This window comes from Pleurodeles waltl, chromosome 8, assembly GCF_031143425.1.
Source record: "Pleurodeles waltl isolate 20211129_DDA chromosome 8, aPleWal1.hap1.20221129, whole genome shotgun sequence".
Lineage (NCBI taxonomy): Eukaryota > Metazoa > Chordata > Amphibia > Caudata > Salamandridae > Pleurodeles > Pleurodeles waltl.
In genome coordinates this window covers 524,517,517-524,542,997 of record NC_090447.1, presented here as the reverse complement: position 1 = coordinate 524,542,997, position 25,481 = coordinate 524,517,517, and the positions used below count along the sequence as shown (strand labels likewise).

Here is a 25,481-nt window from a genome sequence, read left to right as displayed (position 1 = left end):
ATGAGGGTACACAAATGTATATTTATATAAAAATAAATAAAAAAAAACACACAATGGTCCTAGGAATTTCTGAAATACATGGTACTTCATAGGTTCATGCACCCTTTATAGATTCAATTGTTGTTGGAACACTTGAATTCTTCTGATCGCATAAGAAAAGGCTATACTGCTGATGGACTAGAGATTCAGACTTCGAGGGCGTACCAAGTGATGGACTGCCTTAGTGCCTGAGCTCCATAGTTGCTGCTGCCGCTCCTTCTTCCAACCCCACACGAGATTGACAATTTATGGGCAATGTAGATTGGGATTCCAGAGCAGAATGATGTAGGCTAATTTATGACATCTTGTCTGAAAGGGGAGTCATTTCAATATGTCAAACGGAGAAATAATGTCCACTGTGTATAAGGCCTCTCTGAAAGGGGTTGAAACGAGAAGGAACTCTCTCTTAAGCAAACAGAGTGTGAGATGACTTGATGTCAACAGAAGCACTGGCAACAACTTTAATGTTGTAAGGAATGGGCACCGTCAGATAAGTAGGTCACCCTAAAAATAGTACAAGCAAAAATGTCCACAAAGAATAAAAACGCAAGAACAGTAGTTTGAACAACACCTTTGAAGAGCACACAGGAGGTGAAGCAAGTTTTCTAATTTTGTGAGAACATCTATTTTTAAGTTAAGAGGACAATCAGCTGAGGACTGTGCCACTGACCACCACTCTAGCCTTAAGATTTTCAAGAGAGTAAAGTTGCTAACTGAGTCAAAAGCTCCCAACAGGTCCCAGAGGATGAGGAGGCCTTTCGTCTAGGATGAAAGGACATTGTCAACTATTTTGTGAATTTTGTTTCTCTTCTGCATTATGACCTGAAGAGACATAGCTAATCAGTGAGGTCATTTTAAATATGAAAAGTTTGAGCTGAACCTCTATACAGCTCTTCAGAACAGTTGCAAATATAAAAGTTCAAAACCGGGCAGAAATTAGTCAGCTACTCAGAATTTTCATTTTCTTCTTCTAGGCCCAACCTGTTTTTAGATAATCCAGGACTGTACCTTATAACATAGACTGGTCCGGTTTAGTCAGTAGGGTGTGATAGTGGAGCTCATCTCTTGAGAAGGGTAGAGGTCTAGGAAAGCCAGGTCTGGTCATGGCTATTTTGTAGGACAATGAAGTACCAGCTTTCTAGATGATAGAAGAGCGCCGAGTTCACTAAACGGAAGGTGCGTTTTGCTACTGCTCTCTATAAGGGCTCATGAGGTGGAAACACCACACACAGAAAATAATACACCCATGATATATCCATATTAAGAAAATGTTTAAAAAGGGTGATGCCTAGTTCCGCATGCAGCAAGAGAAGCTTTTGTTCAGTGCAGTTACACAAAGGACTTGAACTGTAACAATAAAAAAAAAAAACTTCAAAACTGGATAGGAGGAACAAAGCATTCCATGCAATTTATATCAAATCAAAAACTCACAGCATAGCAAGGTAAGAAACTTACAGCCATTAACAGAATATACCTCTATAAATTAAATCAATTCACAAGATTTCATTAATATTGCTGTACTTCGCTCAAAAGAACACCTAATAAAAGGGAGTTGTATGTAAAGTATGAAGCATCAACTGCAAATTAGCTAAGAGACACAAACCGCTGCTTCCACACCAAGACCAGTAGTCAAGACAGTTAAGAGTCAGGGTATCACTTTTCAAGATACCGTCCATTAAGAACGGACAAGGCACTAAGTAAACATACGACCTTAAGTGGCATCCACCTTTATCAGGCATTTCCTACACGGTATCCCACCAGATATTTTAATGCAGTACTTACTGTAGTCATTCATCCCACCATGCAAGGGGACAGTTGCACAGTCCCATGTATTCCAACCTCTAATTCGCAAGATAGTTTTCATTTCCTGCTCAAAAGCCTTATCATGCTGCAGAGATTCCCTCGGGAATATGCAGACATGCTCACTCCCTCCAGTGGATTACAAAAGCCTTGTTTAAGGTCTTATTGTGATATGAAGCAATAAAATTAAAAAAAATACACCAACCAGGCACTTGCATGCACAAATACTGCTGTAGAACCAGAGGGAAAGCCGACTTCCTTCAAGTACAAAACAGACAACCAGATAGTGCTCCTACAGTACTCACCTCCTTTCTCACTATCGTAGTGAGACGCATCAAACTGAGCATCATCGTTCGGAATCTGTACTCGTGCAACCACCAAATGATTCTGCTCGTCAGAAGTGTGGGTCCCTAGTACAAGCCAATGGAGTGCATAGTCCTTTCCTTCTGGCCTAAAAAAGAAACAGCATTGACCAAAAGCTACGACCTTGCCTCTGTAGGGCAATCCATGGTCCAACATTATTTTTATTGAGAGTGAAGACATATGCACGGCCTCATTTGCATGGAAAGGAGCAATTGTTTTGTATCGTTCACATTGTAAAGAAATCACCAAGACATTTTTAATGTTGGTTAAAATAGTATTCTTAATAACAAAAAGGTGTCACTTGACAAGTCGACAGGTATTTTCCTCACGAACAGGCCCACGAGAAAATGACAGGGTGCTGCATCAGCGCGGCATAGCGTGTAAAGGTCAATGATATTGGTGCTTAAGAGCTTCAGTTATCTGTCGAGAATACCTGCTTTGTCCAAACGCTAACACATATAAGAAATGACAGTCAAGATAAATAAAACCAGAACTTCTGATTCAATAAAGGGACATGGAACTTAAGAAAAAAAAAATACAGGCAAATTAGCTATGAAAAGCATTATTAAAACTAATTTAAAAAAAAAAAATCATTTAAAAAGGCACATTTGTAAATATTACAGAGACCCGGCTCTTGTGGACCAATTACTAAAGTGTTCAACAAGAAACTAGTATTTTGGACACGTCTCACTGACCAACCACATCACCCTTCATGCCATTCTTATTAAAAATATTCAACAGTTGGACCGTAATTGAAAGGACTGAGAAATACTACCACTTATCGCCCAGGACGTTTTCCAATGTATTTTTCCTTGAGGAGTAAGGTGGCGCTATCGGTAGGTGGATGTTCCCACCCACAGGGTCAGAGCTGCACAGGGTTTATGGTAATGGAGTATAGGACACACATAATATACTACTAGTAGTGCTAAGGGGAGATGGCCACGACGCATATCTGAACACCCACACTTGGGGAACAAGATATTTTGATTGCAACCGTTCTGGATGCATTATTTCAACAATGCTGTTTGTTACTTGCTTTAGCTCACCAACTAAATGCCACTGTCCAAAAAGTAATTTATAGTGCTTGATTACAGTCTCCATTTCCGATGAGATGCAGCGCCAATGGCTTACTAACTGGATAGGACCATATTGCAAGAAATGTTGTATGACCGCTAAATGGCTTCTCTTTTCTCTGAAGTGCTTTAATTAGAGACTTGCGGTTTGAAGGGCTTTTTTTTTTTTTTTTTTTATATAGAATATCCCTGCTGCCTGAAATATAAAGGAAGCAGGTACCCAGGTGGGACAAGCAGGTTTTACAACCTTCCCCCACCCGTCCCTTAAAGGTCTGACGGCCAAGTGATGGTGCGCTTGCTGTGAAATGAATGCCATACAATGAGTTCTCAATCTGGCCATTTTCTCACAGCAAATTTCCCTGTAAAGCTGCTTTCCTCAATAACGTCTTTCAATCAGAACTGGGGCTTGAGTTTACCATGCCACAGGTTCTTTAAATTAAACTTGATCGACCAGTTATCAAGTTATCAAACAGTCCCTTGCTTTCTTTAGTTACCAACCACTTTGAGATGTTGAATTCAAGTTTTCTGGTTGATGGCCAGTGTCTGGAAGAAAAAGATTGCTTAGGGATATGCAGAACTCATATCAACTGCCTCAGAACTATCTGTGAAGTCTCATCTACAAGCAAAAGATCTCAGAACACCGGCTGAAACACACACACACACACACACACACACACACACACACACACACAGAGTCCCCCTGTCCCTTAACATTACCTAGTCACATCTGGCAGCCACTGAACTGTAAGACTTGGCCACTCCAGAGCATGCGTCATGACCAGGTCATACAGGAAAGGGGTGTTCTTCTTCCAGATCTTGTACTCCTCATTGATCACCCGCTCCTCAACGGTGTCTTCAAACACTGAAAGAAAGATTTCATGAGGGGGGGGGGGGGGGGGGGGGGGGGAATGATTACCAATCAAGTTCAAACGAAACACGGTCTTAAAATCCCTAGAACAGAATTCACTGTGGCACGACAAGAAAAACTAATCATTAAAAATCCGACACTTAAGGATAGTAAATGACCATAAACTACAGCAGACAAACTTCACAACAGAGCATCAAGGGAACAGACTGGACCCTGTAAGAACACCACAGTGAATGGTCAACAAATAAGTATTTATACTCGACAAAACTAGTGTTAGGACCATAAAGAAACGAGGCAAACAATAGGACAGGCAAAACAATACAGCTCATGCTTCCCTACTGCAGGGGTTCCGAATCTGTTGAAACCACCCCCCACTCTAAGGTAATCGAGTCCCAGAACTCAAACAGAATCCTACGCTGGGCTGCTAGAAGAAGCTCTAAACCCAAGGACGCCACCATATTGTCCATGGGCAAATATATTAAGCTGGTGTGCTCAAGTAAAATAAACAATTTGGGATATACTTTTAAGGAGGCATGCGATCTAGCCTTAATGCCAGTCGAGCATAGAAACCATGAGACTGAACAAGGGTCAGTTCAACTGATAAAGCAGTCATCTGCCTCCCGCCCTTACAATTCAAGTCCCAAATGGTGTTTTCCTTCTTTTAAAGTAACAGTGATGGAATTTGCACTTAAAATAATGACTTTTTGCCGCCCCACCCCCAATCTTTTTGTGCTTTGAAATTCTCCTTTGTAATGGCATGCTGCAGGTATCTCTCCTTTTCCTTGTCCTTCTGTCTTCACCTTCCTGCTACTCTCTCCATCCATGTCAGCTTCTTTACTTTTCTTACTCACTCATTTTGTTTGTTTCTTTGTTCTCCATCAGGTCCTTCTCTAACCTTTTGTCCTTTTGCTTATTCTACCTTCCAGTTTCCTTTTTATTTTCATTGTGCGTCTTAAGGCACAGTGACCCGAGGACACTTCTGAGGATACCAATGACGACTAAAGTGAGAGAATCCATACTGACACCATAGAGTCAAAGGTGCAAGAAAAAAAAAAAAAAAAAAAAAGAAGAGGCTTCATTCTTGAGTGCTGAGAGTAAAGAAGTTTGTAAAAACAAAATATCAAACAGTACAGGAACTGGAAGGTGAGGAAGGGGATCATTTGTGTGTCTATCCTACTGTTTGGGGCCAGGTGTACACCACTACATGACAAGGTGGATCCTGCTGGACATGGTGCCTGTTCTGTGGGGGTACTCTTTAGGTGGACGCAGGGGCAACACCTTCGACCACGCATTGAATGGCTCAAGCATGCACTGAATATACTAATGATTGCTGCAATGTGTTATCAATTGTCTTCTTATAATTTTAAGTTGGTCGGCGTTTATATAACGTTTTATATTATATGTATAGTTTATGTATGGTGCATATTTGCATAAACTGCAAGAATACTTTATATTATTGAATATACTGAGGTATGTGTATAAAAGGGGTCTTCCTAGGGTGTTCTAAAATTGTAATTACACGTAAAAGAGTGTGCTTATTGTTTCACACTGCTTGAAGTAAATGAGTCTAAAGCACTGCTTCCTTTGCTACTTTTGGAAGTATGCGTCACCTCTCAAGTGCCTCTAGAAAGACTGCATGAGCTATATTCCTAAGGAACAAAATCTGAAACTTTCAACAGGTTTACATCCACAAATTGCATGCAAAAATTCTCAACCTGCTGTTTTCCTTAAAGTCCTGCATGAAAAACTGACCCTCCTCTTATTAATTGCACCTTCGCTTTCTTCTACATTCTGCCTGCCTCTTCAGTATATAAATTAGTCTAAATCTCATGCCTCTCCGTCCTAAGCTCTTTTTTGAAATCATAACAATATCCACCAATAATTCCAGCAAGCAACTGCTTCTCGCATAGCCCCCCCTAATAATCACATCAATTATAATAATGTACCAGAAAGAAACCGGAGTGAATGCATGGAATGAGCATGCAAACCTAACCCCAATAATTAATAGGCTGGCCATTAACTCTGGGCTCTCCAGTAGCATGTTACTCAACACAAAGTGCCTCAAATCTTATTACTCTGGTGCTCTTAATCCTCCAGAGAAATTATTCAATGCTAGAACAATTTTTAGCCAAGAATGACACTTAAAAAGGAATGGAGACACCAGTACAGAAGAGCTAGACGTCCTTTGGAGAGGAGGACCGATCACGGTACCCTCCAGGTGTTAAAATCTGCTCAATGTAGAACTAGCCATCAAGCCAAATGGACCCCAACCTCCGGAACACAAATGAATTCAAAACGTTTATACAACATTCGCCAGCATGGCCGATGCCTGCCCTGCTGTTATCCTGGGGCGGTCGAAAGAACACCCTTGAGATTACTTTCTTGTTTTCGAGGTTAACCATCACTGAATATGTTGAATACTTCCAAATGTTGTCCAGTTTGCACCCAAAATAAGACTCTTCAAAAATCTTTTGGCCTTTTTAAGGTCTTGGACAGATAATTGATTTAATCCTTGGACTAATGGTTTGACAGAGAACCAATCAGATGGAGCAGTATCTGAAAATGTCTTTTTAGTACAACCGGTGATAATTGGGCTGCCTTGTGCCAAGATTACCTATAATAGCAATCCTAAAATAGCACCTTTTCAGGTCTCTGCTAGGGACCGCTTTAGTTGTCCGCAAGCAGACCTGTTGCTTCCAGTAGAAAAGAGTGGGCTTTGAGACAGTTCTTTTCTCATAACTCAAATACTTGCTTGCCAATTTCCCTAATCCTGATTTGATGTCTTTCCTCACTACTCTGGTGTTTGTCTCATTAAAGAGTTACCACCTTTAGGTTTGATGTTTTCGCCTTACATAATATAAGTGTGTTGTAATCACATGAAATGCTCGTCTATTTCAATTATTGCTTACTTGATGGTTTTCCTCCATATTTTTGTGCCTCTCTCACCCAGAGGATGATTTGGTTGCACCATCTTTAGAGTCAGTATTTGCATTATATTGAGGGTCAGACTACATTTCAACGAAGTGTCCTTGGTGCTCACCCCTTTTCTTCCCCCCACGTTCACCCCACTGTGTTGTTTGATTTTATTATTTTACATGCTTTCGTGCGGACCGTCGTGCAAGCCTAACCTTAGCATTGCCTCCCTACTGGCTAGTGCCTGTGCTCTGATCAGCCATGTTAGGATTAGGTCTTCCTGATGTTACGTCTCAGATCAGGAAACAAGTGTCTCATATCACAAAACAGACAAGCAGAAGCGGATTTTCCTGCAACATTGTCATCCCAGACCTGTTCAGATTAACACACTAGAAACCAAAACATAATAGCCTGTAAAGTTATATTTTATTAATTGTGTCAAATACTTTAATCCACCCCCTCCGGACCACAATGCCTCAGTTAATCAGGAAAGAGGTTTTATAAAAGTTACCGTTTCTGAGACTACCAGATATCTTGTATGGTACACAGCCATGAGCGTGAACAAACACTTTAATGGACAAACATCTGTTAAAAGTAGTTCCTATCCACTTTCTTCGCATTATATGTCACATTTTAGAATAAGAACTGAGCTACGACAACTTTTAAAAAGTTTATTTTTAAAATGTTTTATGAATTTTTCCTACATTAAGCCAAGGAAAAATGAACTGACACGATGTTAGTCTTTTATTCGTAGATCTGGAATATGTTTTCACCCCCGTATGGTCATCAGAAACAGCTGGACAATCACAATGCATAGCAACTGTGGAATCAGAATCTGTATTGTGCCTCTCAACTGAGGCCTTTTGTTTCTGAACTTTAATACTCGACCTCTATCTCTTAACTGATGGCCATCCTGAATTTGGGGTTTCTGACATTTGTAATTCACATTTGTTCATATACCTTTACCATATTTTATACGATTGAATGTATACAAATAAGTGATCAGTCATGGGCACTTGCTACGTCTGTCTGTGCCTCGACATTGGTCTGTTGATTCTCACTAAACATCTTGATGAGCCATTGATCTTGGGGAGGGGTAGACTGCCAGAAGCCACATACTTTTATTTTACTGGATGAGAGGGGACTGCAAACTTCTGACACTGCCAGGTACCATGCAAGGCTTTTGCTGCGAGTGAGTGCACTCGCAGCTGTAGGCCATGGCAGCACTGAAGACCACTCAAGTACCTACATAGCAGCTGGGTGAAGTTCATGGGAATTCCTTGAAAAGCAGGCGGTGGCTGGCAGCCATGACCGAATGCTGGAGACCCCATGATAAAATGCCATGACCATCATGCTAAAGATCACCTTGATGTTCTGCTGGGCCAGAGCCTCATACATTCCCCAATCCAAGATGGTGCAATCTGCTATAAATTGGAAAAATGAAATCCCAATTTAATATGGCTTAAAGTGTAGTTTTCTTTATATTTCTAGTTTCTCCCCCTCATCAATAACAGTGGGCCTCCTACCTTAGTCCTCTGCATTCCAACATTTCAAATTCCCTTTTGCCAGTAGGATTGTCTGTTACTTGGAGTACTATTTTTGTGACTGCTGCCCCTTTTTAACTCTCAACAATAGCCTATAGGTCTATTGTCAAAAAGGGCCAGCTGTATGTTGCCGTTTAGCCAACTGGGTGAAGGAGGGGCATCCACATTTAAAGATGGTCATACTTTTTCTCTGTAGTTAGGGCTGAGTGGATATTCAATACCAGGACAAAACATAGCTCTAAGGGTCTGGTTGCAATAACAGCAGGGATGATTTTGTGACAGGACCAGGGCAGGTGATTATGCTGTCCTCCTAGCTTTCTAGCCGTCTGAAGGCAAAAGCCCCTTGCAAACCATACCAAAAGCTTCCTGCTCTTTATTCACCACTGGTTGGCATTCTTGTCACTCATTTGCTTACTTCTTACTCAACAGCTTTCCTTCCTCTTGTTTAGATCAAGTCTACCAAGCAGCACAGCTGTCTGGTTGTGAAAAATGTTTTGGTCTTAGAGCATGGGTCTCCAACCTTTTATTTACCCAGAGCTACTTCTGATCAATGAAAAATAGCCCTGAGCTACTAATCACTCACAATTGTTACAGCAATCAATAATGCAGAGCAATTGCAGAGAATCACTATAATGACCACACCACACAATTAAAAAGTGTCTACCCAGATGCCAGATTGGCAATATTGAGTGATTCCAAAATATTTCTGGGATACTGGCTAATGCACTCATGAATGTAAATGTATAGGCAAGTATAGATTTACAATTCTAAACTCATCTACATTCCTTAAAATATATCTGCAATATAAATAGATGTGGTAAAGAACATAAATAAAAGCCATACCAACCTCTAAATACTTACCTTAATGAGACACTAGTAGTCTACGCTGCATACAATATTTTGAATTCAGTACTGTAATTGAGCTCGAACCTAAGACTGAGTTGCAGTGTCAGGAAAAGCTTTATCATAACAAAATGCCTCAACACGACTAATAATGGAACAGTCATAGACAAGCCCTGGAGATGGCGAGGCAAGAAATTAGAACCCATTCCCTCTAAGAGGCAAAACAGATATGGCAGGCAATACAGGCCCGAATTTATGGCTGGGGGGATAAAAACAGTAACGTCCTTTACTGGCTGGCCACCGGCCCCATGAAGGGACGAGTGATCCCCCAAGATAACAGACGAGTCCGGGCTGATACACACGACCCCCCCAGGACATAGCTGAGACCCTTACTCAATATTATGCCACCCTATACACGGCAGCACCCAGACTTATTATCGAACAACAGATGCCACTGTTGAATGAAATAGACATGCCAGTACTCTCAGCCTTTGTTAGCAGAGGTCTAGACGACCCCATAACTTTGGAAGAAATAGGAGAGGTCATCGCAAATCTTAGATCTGGAAAGGCACCTGGCCCAGACGGATACCTAGCAGAATATTACTCTAAGTTCCGAGACATATTGGAGCCCCAGCTCCACAGTCTCCATACTGAGGCCTTGGAGAGGGGTACCTTCCCTCTCGACTTGGACCAGGCCACGATTGTTGTATTGCCCAAGTCCAGGCCACCCTCCTTGCACTGCGCAGACTATCATTAATCAACACTGAGCTCAAGATTTACGCTAATATACTGGCTGCTCGTCTTCGGCCGGTGCTGCAACACTTGACCCACCCAGATCAGTGTGGCTTTATGCCCACCTGTAGCACTAGACATTGCCTACGAAGGCTCCATGTTGCCCTGACACAGACATATGCTCCGCTCCTCCCGGCCTTCATCCTAATTGATTTTGAAAAAGTGTTTGATATGGTGGACTGGAGCTACCTAGACTTGGTTCTCCGGAAGGCGGGCTTGGGGGCGCCCATTTAGGAGCATGGTTCAGTTATACCATCAGCTCGTGTCCTGGTGAATGGGAGGCTGTCGGAGGTCTTCCCCATTGGGAGGAGCACTAGACAGGGTTGTCCCCTATTCTCCCCCCCCCCCCCCCTTCTTTGCCCTCACTATAGATCCTCTCACACAAATGGTTTGCCAGGATGCCTTCCTGGAGGGATGGCGGTGGGGAGGACTGCATTGCGCTTTATGCCGATGATATCCTGCTTTACTTATCACAACCAGAGATAAGCAGCCCTCGGTGTCCTCAACTGATACGTATTTTTGGTTAGGCATCGGGCCTTAAAATGAATTCTACGAAATCTCTGCTGGTCCAGTTTTCAGAATCTCGAGCGTTGATTGACTGGCAAACGACCATTCCTATCAGACGATTAAGCTTCACATACCTTGGCATGAAAGTCACGCTCGAACCCTCTATGACCTGGATACTCAATCTCAGGCCGCTCTCCCGTAGGGTGAAAGCGGACCTGGGAAAACGGCAGAGACTGCCACTAAACACCATGGGTCGCATAGCACTATATAAAATGTTGGTCCGACCCCGTTTTCTGTATGTTCTCCAGAATCTTCCCACCCGGATCCCCCTACACTGGTTTTGGGAGATGGACGCGGTGGCCCGCTCCTTTATATGGTGGGAGGGCCGACGGTCCCTATCCTGGGACACATGTCAGCGCGGCATGTACGACAGCGGTCTGGCTATATCTAATCTATACCTCTTTTACCTGGCAGTGCAGATACTTGCCCTCAATGAATGGCTTACCGGGGGTGGGATGACCCAGCCTATCGTTTAGAATTGTCAACAACAGGGTTCACAAGACTTATGGATATGCTATATGGCTCTCCCATCCCCAGGGCTACACCCGTAATTACAAGCCAGGTCCTGCATGGATGGCACGCGGCCCAGAAACTAATGGGGTGGTGGGGCAGAGTCACCCAGTATACCGCGCTATGGAAGGGAACGTGGTTGCATGAAGTAGCTAACCTCGAGGGCTTCATGTGCTAGGACGCCATAGGCATCACGGTAGTAGGAGATGTCTGGGAGGGTACACACGTCGTCTTTCTAGCAACTCCAGGAGGCATACACCCTGAATCAGACAATTCCACACATTTTTACAGCTCAGACATGCATTAAATGCCCATATTAACAATGGTACCCAGATACCCGAATTCAGTCCTATGGAGGCAAAGACTATGATGGGGGCTTTGGGTTGGGGGGCGGGGAGGGGAAGTTTTGCAGATTTACAGCTCTCTTGTACTGAACACCTCTCCATCCCTTTTGCCTTTACGGGCCCATTGGGAGGCCTGGATCGACCCCCTGGAAGAGGATTCGCGGGATGCATTGATGGCTCCGTGCACTCTTTAATTCCCACGAGACTGCGTATGGTCCAGATGCATTCTTTGCACTGTGCCTATCTGACACCAGATCGACTCTTTTGTGCTGGGCTCAAACCGAACTCTGTGTGATAGATGCCTTTACTCGCCGGCAGACTTCTTCCACATGGCATGGTCCTGTCCCAGGATCCAATAATACTGGACACAGACCCTACATGAACTCTCCACTGCTGAACCTCACCCTGATGGCCTCCCCCAAGGTTGCTCTACTAGGGGTGATGGAGGGCATCGGGGGTACCCAGGCGACTCGCACACTTGTGGGCATGGACTTGCTTGTTGCAAAACGGGGCATTGCTAGAAGCTGGGCGTCCAAGACCCCTCCCTCACTACAACAGTGAAGAAGGGGGATGGATTAGTGTGCTCAAATGGAATGAGCTGTTTAGCAGGCAAGGGGTCGTGAAAGCAAATACCATACGATTCGGGACGTGTGGCTGGGCGCTACTCACCCATGAACATTTTAACTAACCCAAATGCTACATGGACCTGTTTATCTGCAAATCTGTAATGAATGTGCTAATGTGATAATAAAATGTGCCTTCTACTTTGCAACTCAGTTTTATGTTTATAAATCAATAAAAGTTGGTTATCAAAAAAGAAAAGCTGTAAACCTAGACAACTTGGTTGGAAGTATTATTCAAATAGCAGTATAAATGTGTTTTGGATTTTCAATCTTTTTTATTACAAACCTCAGCATATCAGTTTTGCAAATGAAATACTTTCCTATCAAATATGCACTTTCCATTAACACATTCAACAAAAATCTTTTTTTTTTCTTGTAAAAGGGACCTTTAATGTGGCTGGAGTAGACCCTCTTAATTAAGTACTTTGCTGGGCTGCACTTTGGAGAGCTGCTTCCAGAGTACAGGTAAGCTACCCGGAGCTTCCCGTTGGAGACCCGTCTCAGAGCTTAATGGAGCAAAACATCCTACCCACTGCTAAGTATGGGTTGCATTTACTCATTTGCTGGCATCTTAGTCTACGCCAGTGGTTCCCAACCTGTGGTCCGGGGACCCCTGTAGGTCCGCAAAAACTCCTGAGGGTGTAAATAAAAAAAATAAACATATATATATATATATTTTTTTTTTTACGAAATAAAATGGTTAACTGTATAACTGATTTGTTTTAAATACTATAAATGTCAAGGAATTTGAAATCGGAGGCTAGAAATGACATTAGTATGCTTAGATTGATTGGTGGGAGCGGTGCAGCTGCATCAAACAATATAGTATGGATGATGTGTGGCTTGAATGGAATTTAGAAAAGCTCCAACTATACATATATATACATATATATATATACATATACATATATATATATACATATACATATATATATATATATATATATTTATGTTATGTCTGCACATCTTTTTAAATGTGTTATCATTCATGTATGTGCTTTATGAAATGCTTTTTCTGTATTTCGTGTGTATTGTTTTGTGGTTCAAATCAATCATTGACAATATTTAGGCCAGGGTCCCCGACTTCTACTAATGACTCAGTAGTGGGTCCCCAGATTCCAATAATGATTTAGTGGGGGGTTCCTAGGTTCCAATAATGCTTTTTTTTTTTTAAAGAGGATGTGGGGTGTGGTGGGGGACAGAACTCAAAAGATTGAGAACCACTGGTCTACGGCTTTCTTTGTCCTGCCGTAATTCTTGTGTTTGTTCCACTCCTTGAGTATAACCTCTTAATCTCTGACAGACTGGATTTTATTCTTTCCCTGCTCACTGTTGGGAACAGTTTTCCCTTTTATGGTTAAGCACTCCATGGGAGTGCATGTATTTCCCATTTATCTCCCGTGTGCACTTCTGTTGCCTTCCTCCCCCACTGTGCTAAGTATTGTATTCTTGCCCATGTGCTTTCCCATTGCCTCCTCAGTATTGTGCTCACCTACGTGTACATCTCCCTCCTGTGCTTTTCCCCTTCCCCTCTCCCGCAAAGTTTTTTTTTTTTTTTTTTTTTTTAAAGAAATATGTATTTATTTTTTGTGGCTGTGGAAGTCCAGGTAGTTATTTTTAGCAGCCTATCTACGAAGCACTTTTGTGCTCCTTAGTTTTTTTAAATTCTTTTTATTTAAAGATTCAGCTAGAACAAATATTCTTTTTTGTCATGCTGCAGAGCATTGCTAAAAGGCATTTGCCAAGTCAATCGGTCCCAAAGTCGAAAAAAAAAAAAAAATTGCCGATGGTTGTGTGTGTGTCCCTCCTTTGGGGCATTCTCTTCTCCACCCTCCTGATTAGATTACTTGTATCCTCCCAATGCCCTTAATTACATAACTACATTTTTACTTTAAGCACATTGTTTTTCTTGATCGCTCCATTCTGTCCACTTTCCCCCAACAGAACCTGCTGCCCTTGCATATTCTGTTGCTCCCTCCTCCTCAGGCACCCCCCCCCCCCACCACCACTCTCATCCACATTTCTGCCACCCAGGACTCAAGCTCCACTGTTGCTACCTTGGCACCTGCTCCTCCTCACTTCTCCTGAATCACCCTGCACCCCCAAACAAGAGTCCAGCAGCTGCCATTAGCTGCTAGCCACTCAGTTAGCAAAAAAAAAAATATATATATATATATAGCTTTATCGAAGTGGATTTTTTTTTTTATTCATTTACCTCTTCATTTGTCGTTCACCTTGGAACAGTAATTAAAAAAAAAAAAAAGTAAGTGAAACAAATTGCCTAGCGTTTTATATGTGCATGCATATGTGGTGACGCACATTCATGTGTGAACATGCAGAATGATAGGACTGCCAGCAGCACCATGCCACATTAATATTAGATTGTCATTTTTTGAATAAGCACTCTCATGGAATGAAAAAAAAAAAAAAAAAAAAAAAAAAAACAAAAACACTTTATGGAAACTTCTTTTTTTAACAGTGGAATGACAAGAAACGAGGCCACACTCCAGAGGAGGAACATACAAAATGGACAAGCCACTGAAAAGAAAAAACAAGAATTTGCAATGTAATGGGTCTCACGTTTGCGAGAGTTATAGCTATTAGCGTGGTAAATTCTTCACTGGACTTTTCTTGCCACATAAATTGAAAATGAAAAGTAGAACAGTTGACCTAAGCAAGCAAATTCAAAGCGCCACTGCTGCAGTGAGTGCAAAGGAGACACACAAAAGGAAAAAGAAGTTTGCTCACAGTCAAACGTTTCAGCAATTGTGCAATTATCCATGTAACTAGGTCGATGGCCAAGGCGGTAACAAAACTGCCCCAAGGAGGGACAAACGTAAAGCATTTACCAAATATGACAAAAGGATTTTTGAAAGGCAAGTGATACAGATGGGCGTGCGATGGACGTGGAAAAAAAGCCCACAGATAGATTCCAACACGTCAGAGCGCTTGCGCACTCGACCTAAAAAGCAAGCAAATGAGTAAAAAGGCCAAACAATGGGAGGGATTTAAGTCCACTAAAATTCTTGGTAAGATGTCAACTGGTCTTCTGCAACCTGACAGTTTGTGCTGTTTGATTTGCTGGACATAAAAGTAAGAGTGACTAAGTCCCTCCACAAAAGTGTAGTAGAGGCAATATAACAAAACAAATCCAAAGGCAGGTCAATGATCAAAATAAATAAAGCATCAATCCAAATTTAAGCAACCAAATAGATCGTCGTAAGTAGCACATACCCTACAGACACTAGGCCGGCTATGGTAATACTGCTCACTGTAAAGGATCCCCAAGCGCCCAAAAAAAAAGACAGACACTGACACGGTAGGTAGAAGATCACTCTACCCGAGCCCAGCTACAAAATACCCAGGAGAGAGAATCCATATCCGACTCCACTCCCACTTGAGAACTTCTCTCGCAAAGCCACGACTGCAAGGGAAGTGTTAAAAGGCATTATATTAAAGTTAAAAGCAAACCAATGCTGGGAAACGTCAGCAAAAACGCCCAGGAACAAACAACCACCAGGGGATCCAGACCCTCCGCCAGAGGCACAGAGCGATGCAGCAATTGTATGTACTTTTCAGGGGCAACCAGAGAAATCTCTCCCGCGGTTCAAACCCCTTGATGTACAAAGCTCATTCTGCCTAAATAACGACTGACATCAGTGTGGTTACCGCCTCGTATAAATATGAAGGGTGTTGTACCGACAAGCGAGTACCCTTTCAATGGGCGTCAGATGAGAGGTTTTGCTCACTGTGAAGGGACTCCTGAGCCTCAAAACCGGACATAAAAGGCACTGCCAGCAGAGCTCATCATGTTTTAATTCGGCAAAGTATTCGGGAGGTGAACAAACGAATCATTAGACCAGTGACAGGGGAGCGGGGTTCAGCAAAAAGTGTTCTAAAGGGGCGAGGGCATATTCACCAAGTCAGGGGCGCGGAGCGGGCAGTCGCGATGCTACTAGTTGAGCAAGTTGATACTATTTGCTAAATCAAGAAAAGGAACGATATAGTAGTATGGTTCTGTACACATGGTAGTTTTCTGCATATCCAAACTACGCAATTACGTTTTATTTCATTGCATATGCATTTTCAATAATCCGTAAATTTATCACGGACTCAGCCGCAAAGACCTCCAAGGATTCGGTGATAAATGCCTCCTGCCCATTCAGCTTTCTCATACATAGGAGGTACACACGCTCGGAGGGTTTACCGCCCGGCATTTTTCGCGCCATTTCTAATCAGCTATCCATACTCAAGCCAGCACGGTGCTACTCTGAAACCCTCAAGAGGTTTTACAGTGAAATCACATTTAGGGCAGGATGGACGTGCTGCTGTGCAACGACGTCATAAGGAGTTAGAGGCGCTCCGGACCCAGTGTGCTATGACGTCACAATGCAGGCCGCTGTGCTTTCCCCACCCTGAGGCTGCGTGGCGCTTACTTTCTTTACTGGCCATCTTCTCGGGGTCCTCTTCTCCGCCCGCGTCCCCGGGGCACCAACGGCGTTCACTAGTTTTCCGCCCCTCGATCTATGAGACAAGACACCGCCACAATTCCGTCAGGCCGGGCTGGCGTTCCCACTAATATGAGGGTATAGGGCTAGAGTAGACTGAGCGACGCGGTAAGCGGCCGCGTTGCTCTCTGACGGATTACAGAAGTGCCTCGCGCTCCGCCACCTCTTCTCGCACCCAGGCCGCGCGCAAAAGTTGCATTCCCACTTTCAACCCGCGCCGCCGAACATTGCACCGCTATCAGCGCGCAGGCGTGACCTCCGGGGAGAAGGCGGGTGACAGCTACTGTCCAGCCCTTCGTCAAGTGCTGACCAATCCCAGAAGAGGAAGCAGCGGCAGCTTAAACACTAGAACGAGAATCCGTATTTTCAGAAGGAACAGGCGTGGCCTTCGGGGGCTGCCGACATGTTTGTGATTTAGAATCACGCTCCTTCTATAGTTATAGGAAAGAAAGAGCGGGCCCGTGGCTAGAGATGTTGTATGGACACGTAATATTGGGATACAGATCACTGATTTTTTTATAGTGGCCGTTTTGAGGTCAGCCAATTGTTATATTTTTGGTGCCCGTTGACGGGCCAGGGTTCTGTTACTATTTAGTTAAGATGAAGTGGACTCATCCACATTTAAAGGAGTGTAGTATTCGTATGTGTATTTGGCCTGTCACCTTGTTAATGAAAAATCGTCAACTAAAGATGTAGGGCTATACTGACAGCACAGAAAGAGGATTCCACGACTGAGGCGAGTATTAAGGAATCCCTCACTTTGTGTTAACAGCAACCAATCACGTTACGGTAAAACAATAAAAAAAAAGAAGCTTTGGCAAAGCCAATAATATTTTTTTTTGTTAGCTGTGTTGTATTACAGTTTTGTTCTACTTGTTTTTAAAAATTCTGTATAAACTGCTATGCTATGGCTTTTATGTTATTTTAATGTACGAGTGATCGTGTAAGTTTAGAATACAAATCAGAAGAGTAGAGTAGAGTATACTGGCATAGAGTGGAGTGGCATTGACTGATTGTAGGTATATTGACTTGTGAATGTGGAAATGTAATGCACAGTTAATTGTTTATTGCTGTAGGTGTAGAAATAGCATAGCCAATTTAGTGGCTATAGCCTTCGTAGTTGTTGGTTAGTCTGATAATTCTTGGTCAATCATTTTTTCGCTTGCATTTTTTAATTATCTTTATTTTCTTATCAATACATTTTTGTTTACAATTTCAAACTGTTAAAGGTCGGTAAAATTTGAAATGATTGCACTTTGTATATATCTTGTTTACACTCTGTTGTTTACATTTACAAGCTGTTAAATTCCTTTATCCTTTTTGTAATATATCCATTACAAAAAATACTTCACAGGTAATTGGTAGATGTGGTATGAATGCATCTGCTAAGTCTCCAACACGTGGATCAATGATGAACCAATGCATCAGTAGTTCATTAGTAATTTCCATTGACTAAAAGGTTTCATTGTTACCCAGCTTGTGTAGTTAAAGTACTTTTTTTCTTTGTTAAACAAACTAAAAAACAGCTGTATTTCATGTAACTGCTGTATTTGAATTTTGTCCAAGGAAAGAGGCTGTTAGAGGAAGCGGAGTGTCTGGTTAAAGACATGTTTTTCAGGCCAAGAGAATGAAGGAAACACAGACCATGAGATGGTGAGCGCGGCTACTATTACTAAAAAAAAAAGGTGGGTTCATGTGTTCCCGTGTGGCCTTTCTTAAAGCTTGATTTATTGTTGGACTTGGCTGTTAATCTGGTACTAATGAGGTGAAATATTTGCACAGATAGTGCAGAGCCACTGAAGGCGACTGGTTTCTGGATCAACCACAAATAGCCAAAAGAGAACACCAGAATGACTTTATATTACAAGGGGAAAGGGAGCGCCCAAAAGATAACATTTTTATTTTTCTTGGGGTTCTGAAATCATTGCATGACATAGAATGCAAGGAACATAAAAAATAAATAATCAACAAAGAGTCCTGGCCAGCCTTCCAATGGACCACCTAACTACCATTAAAAACACATAAATACATATAACAGCAGCTGCATCCACAAAACAACAGCTCTGTTTCACGTAACTGCTTGATTTGAATTTTGTACACGGAAAGACACAGTGAGAGGGAGTGGAGTGTCTGGTTAAAGACATTTTTTCCGGCCAAGAGAATGAGGGAAACCCAAACTTTGAGATGGTGACTGCAGCTAGATTTACTAAAAAACATGGGGTTCATGTGTTACCACGTGGCCTTCGCAAAGCTTGACTGGTCATCTGTCAGTTTCTTATTACTGTACTTGGCTATTAATCTGGTACTGGTACTAATGAGGTGGTCTTTGCCCAGGTAGTGTAAAGCTATTGAAGGTGACTGATTCACAATATTAGTTGGAAAACAAAAACACAGTTGAATAACAGAGGGGTTGAGCTCTCATTCTTTACAAAAGCAATAAATATCTTTTGCAAGATTACGCAACCTAAAAACAGTCAGTTTGGCGTTGCGAGCGGTGAAAAGGGGTGGAGCACGAGGTTAAAGTTCACCATTCCGTGGCTTTAAGCCTTTAGGCTACCTTAAGCACCTTAGATGTCTGTAAAGGGCTCTCATGCTTTTGTTTATGCGAAATGGGTGTTAAAGGATGGCGCCAGCCGTGATGTGAGGGGGGGTGAATAATCAAAAGCTGTGTCTGGGAAGCAGACTGCTTTCCCAGCTGCAAGGATAACCATCACTGTAGTAAACTGTAATGTCCCCCCAAGCTTTGGTACATGTAAATGATTACACCATACACAGAATTTGGTATTACACTTCTTTATTCCTCAATGTGTAACCACAAACTTAACATTCTAAATGAAGAATTCTATTAACCACACCAGATCACTTACATCACAGTTGTACAGAGTCTGTCAGGAACCAAAAGGGTCCCATCATCCCTAACTCAGAAGACACTACATCTCCTCCTTGTTAAATATAAAATACAACTATTACATATATACATTACAACGTTTCAATAAGTCATTGTAGAGTTCAAAGCAATCGGCCAGAATGTGTCCTCCGAGGCTGTGAAGAAATAGAAGAGGTGTCCAAGACTTGCACTGGTGCTACACAGACAGGAGCAGTCAGTGGGCTCTCAGAAGGTATGACAGTTGCGAACCTTGTAGGATAATGCCTTCCTAAAACCTGGACAGTTCATCTTTCAAATTTTTGGATTTCTGATATTCACTGTCATTTGTAAGAGGTTGAGTGTGCTGTTTCCAGGATTGATGTGCAATAATGTCTTTAAGTATCAATAAGTCACTATCACTGTAATTAAAAGTATTTGCGACAGCCTTTTTTTATACGTCCAATGACATCTTGAAAAAGTTCTGCTGCTGATGACACACCGAAATGTAATCTTTCATATCTGAACCAACATGAGTAGAAAAGGTAGTAATGTATCTGCAATTTTCTTCAATTTTCAACTGATGATAGATACCCTTTGTTCAGATCAAGGCGAGAGAAGACTTTGGCACCATTTAGCTGTGTGATCATGTCTGCGATGGGTAGACCTGGATGTCGATTGTCTCTCAATTGCCTTCTTCGCTTGACGCATATCAACACAGATGTGTACAGCTCCTTCACGGTTTTTTTTGGGCACTACCGCTATGGGTGAAACCCATAGTGTCTGGCCAGTATATCACTCAATGATATCATCCTTTGGTAACGTCTTAAGTTCCTTTTCAGCAGCTTCCTGTAAATGAAATGCAATTTGACTAAGTCTTTAAACAGCAGAATGAGCGTCCCCATTAATATGCAGTTGCACTTTCATGTTCTTAAGTTTCCTAATCCATGAAACAACAATGGAAACTGACTCACTATTTCATGATGAGCATTTATGTTATAGTTCACAAATATCAGTCCCATTTCAGCAGCAGTACTGAAACTGAGTAGACAATCGCTTGACGTATTACCTTGAAGCACATGAATGGGTGCTTGTACTTTTGTCTTTTTGTGTTTAGTGGTTGCTACGAAAGAACCATGACTTTTCAATGGCATTGATGCAGCCTATGTTGACACTTTAGCATTAGATGGTGTGAGACGGGGCATTGGAGAGAGTTTGTGGTATTGCTCCTCAGGCATAATGTTTATCGATGCACCACTGTCTATAATAAAAGGTATAGAGCAACCTTTCACCTTTAGTGTAATTTTAGAACAATGTGTGAATTACTTTTGTGATTTGACTTGTTGACTTGTCTTTGACTTGTTTTCTTTCTAGCACGTGCCAAGTCCGACAAGCGCATGTTTCTCTGAGGTGAACATCAACATCGCACATCTATCTGCTTCAATGTTGCTTGACAGTGATACTGAAGAACTCTTAGACAAAGGTTTAGTAGGCAATCAACTTTGTTTAGTGTTGATTTGCCTCAGCTACTGTTGTCGCTTGAAAAGAAGGGAAAACAGCTATTACCATGAAGTTGTAACCACGGACAGCCTTAACCACGCATGTGTTACAGACATGCACCTTTACCGTGCATGGTCTTAACCATGCATTTTTTACAATGCATATACCTTTTTGCCATGCATGCCTTTACAATGAATTAAGTTGTAAAAGCATGCATGGTAATGGCATATGCGTGGTTGTGGTTGTTAGGGCATATGTGTGGTGAAGGTGTGGTAAAGACTATCAGCATCGTTAAAGGAACCGGAAATACCTTACTGTTTCTTCTTTATGGCCTGCCTGGAGAGCTGCCTTGTCGTGTGGAGAGTGAGGTAAGGGGGAGCGGGTAGATTTAGGGCTGGGGGGATTAGGCTTTCAGGCTTGGGGCGGGGGTACGGTTTTAGGGCTCAGAGTGGGGGGGCGGGTATTCTTTTTTAAACGGGTTGGGGGTTAGGGGAGGGGGACGTGCTGGGGGTCATGTATTAGGGCTTGGGGCGGGGGGCTTAGGTGTAGTGTTGGGGCTGTGGGCAGTGTTAGGGTGGGGTTTGTGCTGGGGTTTAGATTTTAGAGCTTGGGGTGGGAGTATAGGTTTAGTGTTGGGGTGGGAGGCAGTGTTAGGGCTCAGGGCGGAGTGCATGTATTTTTTTGTGGAAAGGGTTGGGGTCGAGAGTGGTAGGGTATGGTTTTAGGGCTTGGGGAAGGGTGCGGAGTTAGGACTCAAGGTGAGGGTGTTTTTTTTTTTAAAGAGTTAGGGGTCAGGGGAGGGGTTCTCACTGGGGGTCAGGTTTTAGGGATTGGGGTAGGAGGTATAGGTTTAGTGTTGGGTGTGGGGGCGGTGTTTGGGCTCAGGGCGGGTATGTTTTTTTTTAAAGAGTTGGGGGAGGGGGTTGCGCTGGGGGTCAAATTTTATGGTATGGTGCAGGAGGGAGTTCGGCTGTAGGATTTGGGGGGCAATTTTAGAGTTCAGTGCAGGGGTCAGTATTTGTTTTAAAGGGGCTGCGGGCGGGGGGCAGAGGTCCGTTTTTAGTGTTTAGGGAAGGGGCAAGAGAAAACCTTAACCACATATATGCATTTAACGTACATGCTTTTACAATGGAATGCGTTGTAAAAGCATGCGTGGTAAAGGCATATTCGTTGTTTGATATGTGTGGTTAAGGTAATGTGGGATAATGGCATTCGCATTGTAGCGGATACTTGTTAAAGGTATGCGTTGGAATGCTATGCATTGTTCCGCCATACAACCAAAAAAGAGGTAGCGGAGCACTTTGACTATATAACTCATGTAATGTTTTAAGACTAAGGGTCAAGAATATGATCATGCAATCCCTACAAAATATGCCACGTTTAAGAGAAATACAAAAGTTGATATAATACAAGAAAAAAACATTCAAGATATTTTTTTGAAATAAAGAATGTCTTTTTACTTAGCAAAATATTATTTTAATTGTTTTACATGTAAATTATGAGCATGGGCAATGTATACAGTAGCACAAACAAAATGTTTATGTTGTCAGTCTTGAACAATAGAGGACTCCAGCTGACATGTGTTTCATCCCTTCCCAGGGACTTTTTCAAGGCTAATAATGAAATTAATATTAAAATACAAAATGATACCTTAGCATTACTATAAAGACAAACTTTGTGTCACACAGTGCTGTGTCCTGAATCCCACTACCACCACAAAAGCTGAAAATACCTATGTATTTATCAATCCTAAGACTGAACAAGACAAAATGAATGATGAAAGTCAAGGACACAATACATACGGATGTGAGGACTTCCATGTGAATAATACAAATATAGGTTACCCCACCTGAACCTTTAAAGAAAATGTGAAAAGTTGGAAAAAACAATCAATAAGCAAGACTAGAAAAGGGAATAAAAAGGTGCCAAATTAGTAAGTTGTGTTAAAATGCCATTCAACTACATATCTGCTTAAAAAATATAATAACTCCACAAGCCCATTCATGAAAATACAGGCATAAAAGATAGCACAGGAAAAAGTTGCATAGTAAAGACTAAATGTAGGTTAAGTCGATTTGAAATCAATCAGCTCCTTGTAATTATTAGATCAAAAAAGACATAAACACCTATAGTACGTTAACCCAATATCAAGACGGGAACCTGAAAAGGCAATAAATGTCACATGTCATCTGGATCCAATAATAAAGATCCAACTGATAAAAACAATCTCCGCTAAATCAATCTCCTGGCTCCAGTGCTCCTTTATCTTAATAAGAACTCTGATAAGAGTATCCTCCAACGTTAAGATGCGGTCCATACATAGTCTGAATACGAAAGGTGTAAGTTCACAAATGTTACAGCTACCAAAAAGTAGGCTTTATTCAGCAGTGAAGGCGCAACCTTTAGGTGGAAAAGGACCCTGGAAGTCCATATTGAACACCTGTAAAAAACACAGAATGAAGTATATATTAGAGATAATATTATTACTTATACATAATATCTGTTAAGTAATTGTGGGTCCAAATACTATAAGACCTGTGGCCAATCACAGCAAATCAACATAATATCTGAATAATGAACCTAAGGCACTTTATTCAAAATATGTGTGAGCCTTTCTGATAGATATGAACACCCATTACCGAAACGTAATAGACAAAGTTATAATTAATAAAGTGGGGCATGCACCCACAAGAGCCGTAACTAGGCCTAAGCTATGGAGAAAAACAATCATTGTGATCACAATAACAATCCCAGAAGTACTCAGCAGACATAACTACAAGCACTGAAGTAAAATGAGATGTGATTGCTACAGTGTGCTTAATAACACAAATAAAGACGCACCTGAGGCAGTTCTTAGAAGTGTATGTAAACCTTCCCAAGAGATATTAACACTCAAAAATAAAAATGTAAGGGACAGTGTTAAAATTTACAGAGTGGGAAAAGTGCCCACCAGTGCCTCTACCAGGCCTAAGTTGTGGGTAAATAGAATGTTGTTTAAGCGAAATGGCAACACTAGCACAAATCAGCAGATGTGTCTGCAAGCACTGGTAACAATGTCAATAGAAAGGTGGTCACTATGGTGTGCTTGATAACACAATGAAATCGCTCAGGCGTGAGTCATCAATTCCCTTTAAAGGTGTGTGGGGCACATGCTTAAATTTAACGAAAGCCATAAATACAGGATGCCGAAGAATCCATCAGCGTTAGCCACAATTATTGAAATCACTAATGAATACATAAAGTGGCTACTTTTCCAGGCATACCCTTCTTTCATATAGTTTGGTAAAAGACACACCAAAAAAGTTCCTATTCGAAAGAACCTTCTAATTTTATCCATACCTAAAGCGAGAAAATGTGTATGATATAACTGAAACTCAATTGTCCGCAAGTTCTTATGACAGAAACTGCTATCAATTAAACGCCCAACAGAGGGATTACCAATCATCCAAGCTTATTGTGTTCGACACGGTGTGCTGAGAGCCCCAAACATCCTCTCTCAAGTCCAGAGAACACCAAGGCACCCACCCCCCTTAACAATATGACTACATACTCACGTAGCCATAAACACAAAAAAAGGCCAATAGTCTAGATAGTGGAAATACCGTAACTTTCCAGGCCATGGATGCATAGGAAGAGATATTACAACTCCTTTGAAAGTCCTTATCAACAATATGCCGAGGAAAGTGGAATTGCAGCAAAAAACAATTTTATGTTTACTGAATTCTCAAAAAAGCAATCCAGATTCAATTGTAAGTTTTGATTCATCCAGCCATGTGGATCTAAAAATATTCCTTAGTCAATTGATGACCCATATTATCCACAAAAGACACAGCCAAAAGGAAAGAAAAAGTCCAAAGAGTGACCATAAATTTCCCTAATTGTGTGTGCACTGCTGAAGACAGGATGGGGGTAAGCTGTCTTCTTCTCTCCTCTCTTTTTCACTACATTTTATTGCACCAATAGACTTTTGGCTTCTTGTAAACACTAATTTAGTGTTCTGTGCTTTAGACAGCGTCAGACCCCTTGTAAGTACTTTCCTTCATGTTTTTTACACTGAGTAGTGATTTCACTTTGGTGATTGTCTCCTTGATTTTTTCAGTTTTTTCAGGTTTGGTTTATTAGTCCTGCATGCATGGACTATCTATTGTCAGAATTAATTAATGAGTTGCATTGCTACCCACCGTAATAACTTGTGCTTACCGTTCTAGGTGTCCTGTGTCTATGTTTGTCCTGATGAGACTCCTCATCTCTTAGAGAGTCAAAACACAGTTGACTATAATTAGGTGAACCTAATGATGTAACCCTTTGGAACTAATTTGGTTATAGATATG

At 41.8% G+C, this 25,481-nt stretch overlaps 1 protein-coding gene across 1 annotated transcript in view; it reads right to left on the bottom strand.

Moving 5' to 3' along the window:
* Nucleotides 1-17,024, bottom strand: part of RBBP7 (RB binding protein 7, chromatin remodeling factor) — an 88,056-nt gene extending 71,032 nt beyond the window's left edge. Inside the window, exons 1-3 of the mRNA XM_069204536.1 lie at nt 16,716-17,024; nt 3,993-4,137; nt 2,145-2,290 (exon numbers count right to left, since the gene is read on the bottom strand). Of these exons, the coding sequence (XP_069060637.1) occupies nt 2,145-2,290; nt 3,993-4,137; nt 16,716-16,731 (307 nt within the window). The 5' untranslated portion in view covers nt 16,732-17,024. The remainder of the gene's footprint in view (nt 1-2,144; nt 2,291-3,992; nt 4,138-16,715) is intronic.
* Nucleotides 17,025-25,481: the final 8,457 nt, after the last annotated feature.